Source organism: Galeopterus variegatus, unplaced genomic scaffold, assembly GCF_000696425.1.
Source record: "Galeopterus variegatus unplaced genomic scaffold, G_variegatus-3.0.2 Scaffold68, whole genome shotgun sequence".
NCBI classification, from domain to species: Eukaryota; Metazoa; Chordata; class Mammalia; order Dermoptera; family Cynocephalidae; genus Galeopterus; species Galeopterus variegatus.
The window spans coordinates 1058700-1073477 of NW_007726179.1; the positions used below are offsets into that span (position 1 = coordinate 1058700).

The following is a 14778-nucleotide window of genomic DNA, read 5'->3' on the forward strand; positions in this document are numbered from 1 at the left end:
TCTCTTTCTTATTCTCCTCTCTACTGTGCTTCGTTTGATTCTCTCCAAACTTAAACCACTCCTCTTTTTCTTTTTTTTTTTTCCTTTTTGTCTTTTTTCATGTCTGGCAACGGATCGCAACCCTCAGTGTTGCGCCCGCACCTCGCCCCGCCAGTGAGCAGGAACCGGTCTGTATGTGGGATCCGAACCCTCGGCGGGAGCGCCCCCGCGCTCTCAAGCAGTGCACTGTAACAGGGCGCCACCCGGCTGGGCCCTTTCTTTTTTTTTTTTTCCTTTTTGTCTTTTTTCATGTCTGGCAACGGATCGCAACCCTCAGTGTTGCGCCCGCACCTCGCCCCGCCAGTGAGCAGGAACCGGTCTGTATGTGGGATCCGAACCCTCGGCGGGAGCGCCCCCGCGCTCTCAAGCAGTGCACTGTAACAGGGCGCCACCCGGCTGGGCCCTTTCTTTTTTTTTTTTTCCTTTTTGTCTTTTTTCATGTCTGGCAACGGATCGCAACCCTCAGTGTTGCGCCCGCACCTCGCCCCGCCAGTGAGCAGGAACCGGTCTGTATGTGGGATCCGAACCCTCGGCGGGAGCGCCACCGCGCTCTCAAGCAGTGCACTGTAGCAGTGCGCCACCGGGCTGGCCCATTTCTTTTTTTTTTTTTTTTAAACCACTCCTCTTTTTCACCAGCCCATTCCTCACAGCTGAGAAAATTGATGCCATATAATAGAAACTTCCCTTAACTACCAATCCCCAAAATTATTTCTTCATGCATCTGCTCCTTTCCTTGTATTATAACAAAGGCAGAACCTCTTATGGCCTGTGATTTAGATCCTATCCTCTCTCACACTCAGCTAATTCTCTCTCATTTACACCTAAATATTCTCTGTCAAATTGAATCATAGTCTTCAGTATTTAAACAAGTTTAAATGTTTGTCCTCTTAAAATAATAATAAACTTAACAATTTCCTTGATTCCATATCTTCATCTATCCTTAGTCAAATTTCTCTGTGCATTCAGACAGACTTCCTGTAGAAGTTTTTAAACTTGTTGGCTCCAGTCCTCAACTCTGTGTCTTTGTCCAACGTGGTTTTTGCTTCTGTTACTTCATACAATATGGTTTTCACTTTTATTACTTCCTTTGGGCACTTCTCATCTCAATGACACAGATAAGGGGCATTTTAAAATTTCCATTTTACTTAGTGTTTGGCCAGCATTTGGTCCTGACATCTCTTCCCCTTCAGATATTGTTTTATTAGCTTTTGTGACCCCACCTTCCTCCATTTTCCTTATGTCTCTGCACACTTAAATTTTTTCCTCAGTCCTATCCTTTTTCTTTGTGGGCTCATCTTCCACAGTCCTATCAGGTATGGGGAAAAGAGAGAAGACAACCTAGGACAGATCCTCAAGAAATTACAGTATTGAAAGTTCTCATGATAGAAGTTAATTATATTTAATGTTGCTATATATATGTATGTATATGTTCCTGTGTGTGCGTGCACACATATTAGTGTGTGTGTATGCACACATATTGAGAGAAAGAGTGTATTGTTTGTTCTGTCATTTGTTGAATGTCTACTTTGTGCCAGACAGTGTATGAGCTTTGAGGACACATAACTGGGTCAACCACAGCTTCTGACTTGGAGGCCTCACGTTGTAATGAGTGATACAGACAGATGTGTGTTACTAGGTGTGCTCATATGGTTGCATCTGCAGACTTAGTCATCTTTGTGTTACAGATGACCATTTTATTCATGATTGAAATTTGGGCATGAGTGTTTAGAAATAGGTTTTATTTTGGCACATTTATTTTTTGAAGGCAAATGTGTAACTTACTTTGAACTTTATACTAGCAAAAGTTCAAGTTTTAAATATTAAAAATTTTTATGTTTTAAATTTCAAACGAGAAAAGCACAAACTTAAGGAGGTTTATGGGAATAAAATACCAGTGTATTCCATGTTTTTCCAAATTGATTTGTTGGAGGGGAGGGGAGTAGGTTTTTTATGAGCAGGAGAAGGGAATGGGAAGAAATTTAATTTTAGTGCATGGGTCTTTTGTGGATATTTTCTTCCCATGGTGGCAGTGGTGCCACTTAACTGAATACTTACTGTGCGCCAGGAGCTGTGCTAAATATTTCATGTGCATTATCTCATTTAATCCTCCCTAAAGACCTGAGGTGGATATTAATAGTTTCTTTTATAGAAAAGAAAACCGTGATTTAAATTTTACATAAGTTACAGTTACATAAGTAATTACATAACTCTTTACATAACTTAAAGTCACAGTTAAGGAGTGTGAACTAAGTGTATATCTAATTTTGCATCCTGGACTGTCATCACTATAATGTATTGAAAGCAAATTAAGGGCAAAATTTTTTCAGATTATTCTAGTATCCGTAATATCTTGTATTACAAGGTATTTCATATATTATTTGTTTCACATATACCATTCAGAACAAACCTGTGATATAGGCAAGGGCAGTATTGTTCAGATGAGGCTACAAAGCCACAGGTTAAATAAATTGCTTGGGTTATATGTGATAGCAGACCAACAACTGGATTCCTGTCTTCCGGTTCAGCTTTCCATTAAATGAAACACTTCCTGTGAATTAAGTCAGTCTGCAGAGTATAAAGTTGTGCTTGTTCTTTAGGGTTTGCCATTTTTTCTTCCTCTACTTAATTTAACTTTACCATACTTATTTAGTTAACAACCCAAGAATGTTGCTGGAGTAGCAAAAATTTGATTAGAACCATCACCGTCAGTATTTCAGGTAATGGGGTGGAATAAAAACAGCATGAAAAGTCAAGCCCATCCCTTCTTTTCCCAGGCCGGCCTCCTGGATGGGTTAATGTTGACATCTCGGGTGGCCTCCGCTGCTGTCTTCTTCTGGGAATTCCTAGTTGACTATTGACACCAAACATTAGATCTAACCTCAGCATTAGCCCAAGCAAGCTTTGCGTAATTAAGCCACTGAAATTTGTTTCCACTGACTGGACAGAAGAGCTGTCCAACATGAGGGCTCTGAAGTGATAAAGCTGATTAGATCTTTAGCAGTAAAGGAATTTGGTCTTAAAAATTTCCTCCAGCTCTCATTAATGAGGCAAAGACAACACTTAGCAGGGAAAAATGGGGTCACTAAAAGGAAAAACATTTTCTTTTCTTTAATAAAGAACCAGTCATTTTGCCTCCTTCTAAATCAAGGCCTAAATTAATTGTCCTGAATAAAGCTCAGTTTAAATGATGAAATAAGGAACTTCTCGGTAATCTCGTTTAAACTTATCGCCTATATCAAGTGAAGGAAGTTAATTCAAGGAAGTAAAACTCAGATAAGTCTAGAAGTTGAAAGAATGTAACAAATGCTGACAACAACAAAACAACTGATGATGAGTTGTTATACAGTTATACAGATGTGTGGTTTATTCACTAGAATGTAATTTTTTAAAAATAGTTTTCTTTTTCTTTCTATACCTTTCCTTTCCTTGAACCACTATTCTAGCAAATGAAAGTTATTTTCCTAGTATACAGTTAAACAAACCACATATTAACATTACTGATAACCATATTGTTTGGTTTATATAGCACTTTTATATATGCTACTATTTAATCCTCATAGAACATAATAAAATCTGTATTATATCCATACTATGGAGTTGGGACTTGGCTCTAAAAGTCTGAAATTTCAAATCTATGTGATTTGCTGAAGAAGTTGGAAACAGTGTTACAGGACAGACTGCCGAGAAACCAAGCGTCACTCGGATGGTTGGAGAAACTCAAATATTTATTACACTGGCGGGCCCAGAGGAGTTCACATTCTAAAGTCTGGGCCCTGACTCCAGGCTTGCAAAAGATTATATAGATCACATTCTTCCAGGATTTTAGGTTTCGTTTTCTCAGAATCCACACAGCAGGGGCTAAGCTGATACAAAAGGTGGTCAGTGTTACAAAAGCAAAAAGTACAGGCGCAAAACAAACAGCAGAAGTACAGGTGCAGGTTTCAGTTTTTCCGGGCTTGTCCATATCAAAAGGAGAGCTTGAAGTCAAATGTAGGTTTTTCATCCCCAAGAAGTAGCCTATATCACAATTGCCTCAAGTTATACATCATTTAAAGTTTTTTATTCTGTTGGCCATTTCTTGCTAAGCCCTTGTTCCAATAGGTAGAAAGTGACATGGCCGTTGTGTTCATACCAAATACATTGATATGAAATGTAAATCATATTTGTATGCACACACACATTTCTGTGTTAGCCATCCTTCCAGCAGGAAGCATTTTTCTTCCCTCAAAGACCCCATTCTACTTCTCAGCTTCAACTTCTTCCAGTAAAATCAATAGTCACAAAGGGCAAACTTTAAGTGGAAGAGAAGTAACCCAGGAGAACGTTTATGATGGGAATGGATGGAAGGAAAATTAACCATCTTTACTGCCCTACTTTGTCCCATTGCTATTGACTATGGATGGTTGTAGGAGAATGGGGAAGGTTTAATGCTAATGATACTGTGGTTTAGTCAATATCATAACTAATCAGTGTGCTATTTAAAATATGACATTTTCTAAATTTAAAATTTATTTAAAATTTTAGATTGTTATGGGAAACTTAAAGCTTGAAGTCTGTTTAAATGAAATACTTTCACTGTGTCAGTTTCTTTATCCTGAAGGGCAGTGAAGTGAAGTTGTTGAAAGGCAGTCTGGAGGCGGATGGCTTGGGCCACCTCTGGCTTCACCACTTGTTAGCTGTTAGGTCTTGGTCTAGTTATTTAACTGTCTTTAAAATGCGAATTAAATTATACCTATCTTATGATTGTTGTGACGATTAAATGTGTGTGTACGTATGTGTATAGAGAAACAGCACAGAAGCAAGCGTAAATGTGCATGCTCGGTTAGGACAGTCTCTTGTATACAGTAAGTTCTCAATAATTGTTAGTATCAGCCCAGTCAATCAAGCTTTGCTCCTCCACTATAGTAAAAGTGTCCTGGGAGAGGTTTCTAGAGTACTGATGGCTAACTTCAACAGATACTCTTCAATTGCAGTTTCTCTTGATCTTGACCTCTCTCCTACATTTGGTATCATTTGCTATGGCTTCATTTTTTATTCAGCCTACCAAATTTCCGGGTGATTGCTCTATTTCCATACAACTGTAAGAAGCTTCACTGTTTTCACTTTCTCCCATCAGGGGTCCTCAGGCCATGCTGAGGTAGAACCACAAAACCTGATCCCAGGATTGGCAGATATTCCCATGGGAAAGGAGAAAGTGGCTGCAGATAATCAGATAACATCAGAGAGGCTCTCTCCTTCTAAGATTTGTGTTCATCTAGATGATGTTGTTTATGAAGATATCTGACGTCTTTAAATTATACTTATTTTAATTTATCTGGCCTTTTCTAATCCTTCTGGTTGAAGTGTGGACCTGCCTGAAGCATGCTGGTACTTCTGTTCCTTCCTTATTCAGTAGGTCTTAATCATACTTCGTTGTCTTTACTTCTGCTGTCTGTCTTTTCACTCTTGGCCTTCCATGCGCAGTAGTTTTTTTCTCTTCTTACTTTATCTTCCTATACCATCTTACTCACCTGTCACCTTAATTTTTAAGTTGACAGCTTCCTTCCTTCCATAATGCTCACTTTCAAATCTGTACCTTTTAGTCTCATCTCTTCTCTTCCAGTACTATCTATCTAGTTGTCTCCTAAGCATTTTTCCTTGTATGTGTCATAGACGAATCAAATCTGTAGTGTCTGAAAAGTACTTAGTTATCTCCTCTCTCAAATTTGTATCTTTTTCTGTATGAGTTGTCCTGGCTAGGGATCCTGCAAGCAACTTTTACTTGCTAGCCCAAGCTAGAAATCATTGAGTTTTCATATATTTCACCATAACTAACGTGACAATAAGTTCTACCTTTTCTATTCCTTAGCATTATTTTTCTTTTCTCATCTCATCAATCCTACTGCTACTAGCATATTACCTGTCTATTTCTTTCAAACATTTTCCACCTTATAGCCAAGTAAGTTTCCATTAGACCAACTTGTTTATGTTATTTTCTTTAAACATCAACTTTCATTATGTTTCCTATGCCTTGCAAAATTCTGAAAAAATAATTTATGTATCAATGTGAATAAAGGAGTCAAAACCACAATGAAATGCTGAATGCTAAATCTGTTTTCTCTTGGAAAGTCATAGCACATGTAATTAAGAGACAGGCCATACAAAATTTTGCTATTGACTATAACAGCAAAACTTTATAACATGAGCATATATTTGAACATGGAAACTTTACTCCTTGACGTTTGTTGATGTGGAACTATTGACAGGATATATCCTGATCTCATTCCCATGGTATTCAATGCCTTGCATGCCTACCTCTCGAATCTCATTTCTTCCTTTTTGAGCTTTTGTAGCTATACTGATTACATTCATTTAGTTCCCCAAACATGCATCACTACTCTATTTCGTTGTGTATTGTTCATTTGCCTGGAATACCAATAATTTATCTGTTGGCCTCCATCCTTGAAAATTCAGCTATTTAAAATTTTAGGTTAATTCTTTATTCTTTTGATAATTTCAGTGGTTAGCATACTACTTGGAACATAGTTAAGTACTCAGTGTATATTATATAAATAACAAAAATGGAGAAAGTCAATAGGAGACAGTTTACTTTTAGAGATATCAGATCTACTATATCTTGTCATTCTGCCTATATATTGCCTATTCAGGTAATCTAACGATAGTTGATAATAGCTGCTTAAAAAATTTGAACTGCTTGACTTCAGTAATTTCACTATTAACTGTACAAGGTTTAGAAAATTACTCTGTTATAAGAAACTTTTAATTATCATAGAACAAATTTCAAATTTACTTTTAAGTGTATTGTAACTATTCTCTTTCCACTGTGGACATTCCTTAAAAACGATTGCTGTAAATGTTTTTTATTTCTTCCTGACAGGTAATATTTGAAGCTGAAGTCTCAGGAGGGAGAAGTGGTTATATTGCCATTGATGACATCCAAGTACTGAGTTATCCTTGTGGTAGGTTGTGATTAAGAATTGTATTTTTCTAAGTCCTTTCAACACTTGTCTTATATTGGCAGGGACTGTTGATTGTTTATCACTTGGTCATTGCTATCTCTTTTCTTGTTACACCTAGCTTTCTGTTCAGTTTTAAAGGAACACTGAAATATTTTTAGAGTTTTGAACCAAATATTTTTCAGACTTGTGACTAATTGTGCACATATCAAAGGATTCCTTTAAATTATTTAATTACCAAGAACAAAATATAAACATAAAGCAACTCTCAATGGGACTTGACCCTCTTTTTAGTATTAAATTTTCTAGGAAAGCAAAGAAGAATAAAAATTAGACTTCAACAGAGAGGAAAATAAAAAGAAGCCTCACTAAGTAATTTGATCTGCTAAGTTGAGAGTTGGGGTGAAATGATTGAATGAATTAATTCACCTTAGTCCAAATATAGAATTATTTATTTTGATCTCATAATAAATACATGATTAATCTGTATTAAAAAAATAAAAAGCAAACAAAATAAGAAACTCCACTTACTGATAAATAATTTTGTAATGCCCTTAGAATGCACATTGTTTGGTTTTCAGATGGCTTAGTTAAATTTGTGTCTACATCACATTCCCTGAAAGGCAGTTATTGGGTGCATTCAATAAAGCCAGGCAAAAAACAACTGGCAGAAATTCAGATTTTACCTATATTTCCCAACAGCAGCATTGTATAGTGCTCATGAATTCTGGATTATCTATTCATTAATCCTCCCTGGTAGAAATTTATCTAACATATTGTAAGCAGCATGCACAAGGTTCACTGTGGGAGGGACTAATTCTTATGCGCTGCTTAATGGTTGTCAAACTCTAGTGTGAATCAGTCACCTACAGGGTGTGGTAAATCAGAGTACTTGGCCGCTCCTCTGTTTCTGATTCAGTTGGTCTGGGGTGGGGCCTGGGAATTTGCATTTCTTTCTTTCTTTCTTTTTTTTTTTTTGTCTTTTGTCTTTTTCCGTGTCCGGCAACGGATCGCAACCCTCAGTGTTGCCCCCGTACCGGACCGGGGACCGGCAACAGGATCGCAACCCTTGGTGCTGCTCCCGCGCCTCGCTCAGCCAGTGAGCGGGAACCGGTCTGTATGTGGGATCCGAACCCTCGGGCGGGAGCACCGCCGCGCTTCCCAAGCGGCGCACTTATCCAGTGCACCACCGGGCCGGCCCCTGGGAATTTGCATTTCTAAACGATTTGTATATGTTGCTGTCCTTGGTCTAGAGCTCATAATTTGAGAACCACTGTTCTAGTTCATGTTCTAGCTCAAGCATTCCTTTTTCTAAGTCCTACTGAGGAAAGGCACTAGAGAAAGATGTAGCAGGCAAGGGTCAAATTGTGGTATATTCTAAGAAAGAACAAAATCACTGCACTTGAAGTTCGAGTTGGTTTACTAGGTTCTTTTAATTCATAGTATAAGAGGACTGTGTTTCCATGTACTGTTCATCTTCACTTCTAAAATGATAGATGTTATTAAAGGCTTTCATAAGTAAATAGAAAATTGTGAATTGAGCACAACAGCAGCAGTTTCAGTGTGATATGGTCCTTCATGAGCTTTTCTTTTACTCCCTGAAGCTTAGCTTTTGCTGTTTATATTTCCTTTCAATGGAAAACATACATGAGTCTTCAGTTTTAAGAGGTAATTGCAGAGAATACTTGTTTGACAGTCATGTAACTCATGCATATTTTGACTGTAGTCATCACATTTTATTAGTCTAATATTTCTTTTGGGTAACTTTCCTACAGCTATAAAGGAATAGGAAGTGTATTTAACAACAGTTTAGTTGGTATTCTATTTGAGAGAAACAAAAATATTTCCTTGTTTTTGAAGTACTAGTGGGTTATTGAAGTTTTACAAAGATAAAAAGATCTAACTGCTTAAATTGTAGCTTAATAGTTCAATGGCCATGTAACTGCCAGTATTTTAGAAATCATTACATGTTTTCATTATATTTTTATATTATGCCTTGATTTGTGCCTATTTATTCTCTTTTGCTTGCTTTAACTTGTAACTGTTTTATTATCACCCATATGCAACATGCTATGGCAGTCATTCAGCAGTAATTGTTGAATGCTCACTCTGCATAGAACAATACTCTAGCAATTATGGGGCAATAAGTAACAGAGCTACTGAGAAAAATAGAACTGTGACAGTGAGAGAGGAAATGGTGTCTTCCAGCACGGAGAAAACTCAATTTTCTTCTGTATGATATTAGTCTTGGCCAAAGGTAAAAATATTAACGACAGTATTCTGTTGGAGAAAAGCACCATGGCATGTTTTCTTCATCTGAAAAAAAATTTTTTTTTCTCCCATCACAGATAAATCTCCTCATTTCCTCCGTCTGGGGGATGTAGAGGTCAATGCAGGGCAGAATGCTACGTTTCAGTGTATTGCTACAGGGAGAGATGCTGTGCATAACAAGTTATGGCTGCAGGTAAGGCCAAGTTGGCAGCTGAGCTAAAGAGTACACTTGATTTAAAACAAATCACAACTGTACTGTTTGTGGTCTCATCTTTTTCTGTGTGTGTGCACAGATGGCGTGTGCCTGAGTGCAAGTGAGTGTGAGACAAGTTGTCCATGTAGGTTTAATTTAATTGGCAGCAGATTCATGTCAGACATTTTCTTTTTTGGAGTATGAATAAAAATATGAGGTATATAATTAGTAAATATTTGTATGAGCATCTAGTGAAACCTGATGATTCTCTAATAGTATGTTCAGATGGTTAAAATTTTTTTCTAGATCCATTTGAAATGGGAATAAATGAAATTTTTCTCATTTCATATTTTGAAAACTGAATTCACAAGAACATAGTACTTAAGTAGGAACTGTCATACTCTGACAAATTTTTTAAATGCATTTAAAGACACACTTAGAAGTATTTCAGGAAAGGGCTGGCCCGGTGGTGCACTGGATAAGTGCGCCGCTTGGGAAGCGCGGCGGCGCTCCCGCCCGAGGGTCCGGATCCCACATACAGACCGGTTCCTGCTCACTGGCTGAGCGAGGCGCGGGGGCAACACCGAGGGTTGCGATCCTGTTGCCGGACACGGAAAAAGACAAAAGAAAAAAAAAAAAAAAAAAAAAAGAAGTATTTCAGGAAATATACATCAGAAGAGAGCCAATTAAAATTTTTCAGAATTTGTGTGAGGGTTAATCACAGACCTGAGGTCACAACATTTGCCTTTCACATATTAATTCCTTAATAAATCTGTATTTAATTCTGATTTAACATACATATTGGGGAAATGTAAATCGTGCATATAATGAGCTTTAAAAGAATCCGAGAGAAAACTGTGGACTAAGAAAAATGCCTTGCCTTTAGGGCATTTCCAGAAAGTGTATCTGTCAATCCTGAGGTGCTGAGGGTAGGAGGAGTTGAGAACAGCTCTAAGGCCAGGAGGCTGGACCAAGGACAGATCAGATGGCTTTTACGCCGAATATTTCAAGCTAGATGATAAGTAAGTTATGTAAGTAATAATATTCTCTGGGCACCTTTAGTATTTTTCTTTCTTTCTTTCTTTCTTTTTTTTTTTTTTTTTGCTCTGTGTGCATCAGAATGAGGAAAGGGATTTAATTAGTTTAGAATTTTAAATTCTTGAGAATGTCAATAGAGATCAAAAAGAAAAATCATTGTAAGATTAGTTTCTTGAACATGGAAATCAGGATTTATTTTACCTTATCCTTTAGAGAGGTAGAATTAGTGTTGGGGTAATCATTAGTTTGCAGGTGTTTGCAGTAATGGTTATAAAAAATAATTATTGAAATTATCCCTAGTATAATGTCTAATATTGTGATAGGTGTTGTGTGTTACTTCACACAATCCAATTGGATGTTATAGCAGATGTACTTTATATTAACCTAATTATCACTAATTTTATAATTTATTTGATTTGCAGGTATCAGGATACCACTTTTTATCCAAATGTGAAAAGGAAATGAGGCTCCCTTTTTTTCCTATGATTATGCTGATTTCCCCTACAGATACTGAAACATAATATAGTTTTTTCAAAGAGCATATTCTGTAATATACAACCTATCACATCAACTAAACATCAAATCAGATCTCTTTCTTTCAGAAAGAATAGTTTAAAAATTGATTTTAGACATATTTTCTAATTATTTTGCTAGTTATTTTTTCATTTCAATAGGAACCTTAGTTGGCATTTGGGTTTAGTTGTGAGCCATATAGTCTTTTCTTGGAGAACCAGAGGCTCTGTAGTCTGCCTTTGGTTTTATGCCCCAGGATTTAATGTGACACTGAAATGAAAAGGGTTTTGTATCCTCAGATACCAGCTGCCTTGTGGCAACAAAGACTTTCTGGACCCTGCTGGTCTGAGTGGGTTGTGTCAAAATACTCCTCATTTTTTGTTTCCTATTTTGTAGTTTGGCTCATTTCATTGTGATTTCTTAACATTTTCCTCCTGCCATTTTCAAACAAAGGTGAGAGAGAAAATATTCTGTGAGACTTCTTTTCTATTTTCTTTTTTCTCCCCTTCCTTCTCTTCGCATCTGTCACAGAAAGGTGAATTTGCGTATTTCTCTTCAACTTGGGCACTGGCATTTGCTCAGTTCTTCAGCAGTGTACATATCCACCTTATTTATTCAAAAGCTGTTCTAACTTTTTCAATAATACCACACAAATTACCTTAACTTACTTTCTTAAATCATTCTTCTCGATGTTCAAGACATATTGAAATCTTCCAGTTACTTAGTTTAGGGAAATTCTGAAATTAAAATAAAAATTTTCTTTACAGTGATACCATGCAACAAGAACCAGATAAGATTGGTCATCGTGTATTTACAAGGGTACTTCAAAAACTACATGGTAAAATTGAATTAAAAGATAATACGAATCCTTCCATGAAATTTTCGAAGACCTTTCGTATGAGTCAATCAGAAAGTGGTGGTGACTTAAACTTACCCATCTTTTGTGGAAAGTAGTAAAATCATCATAAAGGTAGAAGAATCCTGGTTCTGCAGTGTAATCTACTAGCCAACCCATGCAAGTAGATGTCAAGTTATTTCCATTTGGTGTAGAATTCTTACTTCTAGTCTTAATTTTAATCCTCCTAACCCTTCTAACCCAGTTAACTGTTGTGGGTTTAGAAAATTCATTGAAATGTTTTAGGCCTCATTTTCCTTATCTTAGATAAGGAGATATTGGATAGAGACTAAAATTCTTTCCAGCTGTGAGATGCTAAACTAGGTCTTTACATTATTTTTGATGACCTGAAACACGGCCTTTATAACCTTTTTTATTTGATGGAAGAATGTAAAATTTTTATGTTACCAGTTTTGCATGGGTAAAAAAATCGTCACTTCAATTAAGTATCATTGTAAGAACAACTGCTTAAAATATCTGCTGAGAGTACTGAGGACAAATGTACTTGAAGCAACTTCATGAAAGGTCACTGCATTCTGTTACAGTAGTAATGGAATAATAGAGTAGCTATTACACCTGCCATGGACAGGGGAAATAATAAATGGCCATCAACTTTTTATGTCCTCCAAATAACTTACATTGTTATTGTTATAGTATTGAGGTTCAGTTGGTAACATGTTATCTAAATATGGGGCTAAGTAACAAAAACTAGAAAAGCAGCCAATTTTCTATTTTGGAGGAAAAATGATACACTGCAACTCTGAAAGGTACTAAACATAATACTTGATCATATTTGATATTTTAAATACTTTGTGTATGGGAATACAATTAGAGAATAAATTCTCTAGCCTATTGTTTCTAGGTTACATTTCATATGTCTATCATATTTATTACCTAAAATGAAATGCAAATTAGGTAGATTGAAAGAAAACACTTAATGAATTACCTGAGCTAACCTAATTCATAAGTCGTGTCCTGGTGATTCTGGAAGTCTCTTCAGAGAGTGTTTTTGTGAGAACTGGATTGTAGAATTTTTGAAGTAGGTCAAATTCACTCTAAATACATAGAAAACAATGATAAAATATATAACCCAGATTAACCTCCTTGTATATGCTAAATGAACTAATAATACATAAAACAACATGGATGAATATTTTTAGTTCTTAATTGTTGAATGTCAATAAGCAAGAAATATGGTGAAATCAGGAGGCTTTCTGAAACATAGTTTTAAAAGTAGATTATGCAGTACATTTGTATAGTAAAAAAGACTTAGAATAAAATCCTTAGTCATTCTTTGAGAACTTCCAAATTCCTTTTGTCATAACATTCAATGAAATAACATGTATTTTAATGTAAACACTTAACATTTTTTGTCAAGTTAACAATTTGTAAAATTTTTCCACACAAACTGATGTTTAAAAATTCTTATAAGTTTTAGAAGCCATTTTAATTGTATTTCTAAGGGATCCCCAATATTAGAGAATTTGTGGTTCATAACTTTAGGCTTATGGTAAAACTCAGGTTTTAGGAAAACAAATGAAATTTTAACATATATTTATACTGAAATAAAATAAAAGTGTCTGGTTATATTCTTGGAGTGTCTGATAATTTTCTTACAGGAAAAATACTTAGGTTATACATTTTTGTAGGTTAAAAATGTTGGTCATGTCTTTAACTCTTACTATTATCAACAGTAGATAAAGTGATTGCAGGAAAAAATGAATATATAAGCAAATAACACATGGCACAGCAGTTCCACTCCTATGTATTTACCTAAGAGAAAATAAGACATGTGCCCACAAAAAGACTTGTACAGGAATATCTTGTAACAGCTTTATTCATAATAGCACATAATTGTGAAGAACCTAAACGTCCATTAACAGGAGAATGGGTAAACAATTTGTGGTTCATTCAAGCAATGGAATACTGCTTGGCAATAAAGAAACAAACTACTGGTACATGCAACAGCATGGATGAATCTCAACAACATTATGGTTTCAGAAAGAGGACAGACACAAAAGAGTTCATACTGTATGACTGCATTTATATTAAGTTCCAGAAGAGAAAAAACTAATCTCTAGGGATAGAAATCAGAACAGTGGTTGCCTATGGGGGATAAGAATTGAATGGAATTGGGCAGAGGGGGAACTTTCTGGGGTAATGCAAAGGTCCCATATCTTTACTAGGGGCGTTGGGTCTGAGGGTGTACATACATTTGCCAAAGGTTATGATCTGTCCAGTTGACTGCATACACATTTTACTTAAAACACGAATGATGAAAAAGTGACTGTATGACATATTTTATCAAATAATCAACTTGCAGTGCTCATCAAGCCGTAGATAGCAATAGCCTACAGACATACCTACAATTTTTCTCCATTTGAAGTGACTTGATTAGGTTCAAAGGTAATTTGTAATCATTAGTCTCAGTTGAAATATAGAAGAAAGCATGTTCTGAGTGTTTTGTTTTAAGAACACCTTATAAATTGAGGATGTGAAAGAGTTGAAATAGGTTTGGCTGTAACATAAATTAGTGTTCTTTCATGAAGGTCCAGCACAAGTGGACAACTACATGGCAAATCAAATAGAGCCCGTTGCTGGAACATCTGTCAGACCATATGCTTTGGCTTCAGCTTCAGTGTAGAAACTAAAATGCTAATGACTCCATCCATCATTACAGAACTTGGCCGGCATGCATCATTGAACTGGGCAGAGAAATTCTACAGTGGAGTTATTGAAAGTTGAGAATTGTGTGGATAGATTTGGTGGTACCATTTGTTTTGGTGAATTGTAATGAGGCTGCTTAATGTGTGAGTGGTAATCCTATGCAGATTGCCATCAGAGCTGTGGCAATTGGGCCAATCTGTCAATAA

At 36.3% G+C, this 14778-nt stretch overlaps 1 protein-coding gene across 1 annotated transcript in view; it reads left to right on the plus strand.

The window, feature by feature from the left end:
- LOC103594396 (receptor-type tyrosine-protein phosphatase kappa) overlaps positions 1-14778 on the plus strand; it is a gene marked incomplete at its 3' end in the record, with an annotated part of 459087 nt that overhangs the window by 278300 nt on the left and 166009 nt on the right. Inside the window, exons 4-5 of the mRNA XM_008577608.1 lie at positions 6917-6998; positions 9344-9459. Coding sequence (XP_008575830.1) covers positions 6917-6998; positions 9344-9459 — 198 coding nt within the window. The remainder of the gene's footprint in view (positions 1-6916; positions 6999-9343; positions 9460-14778) is intronic.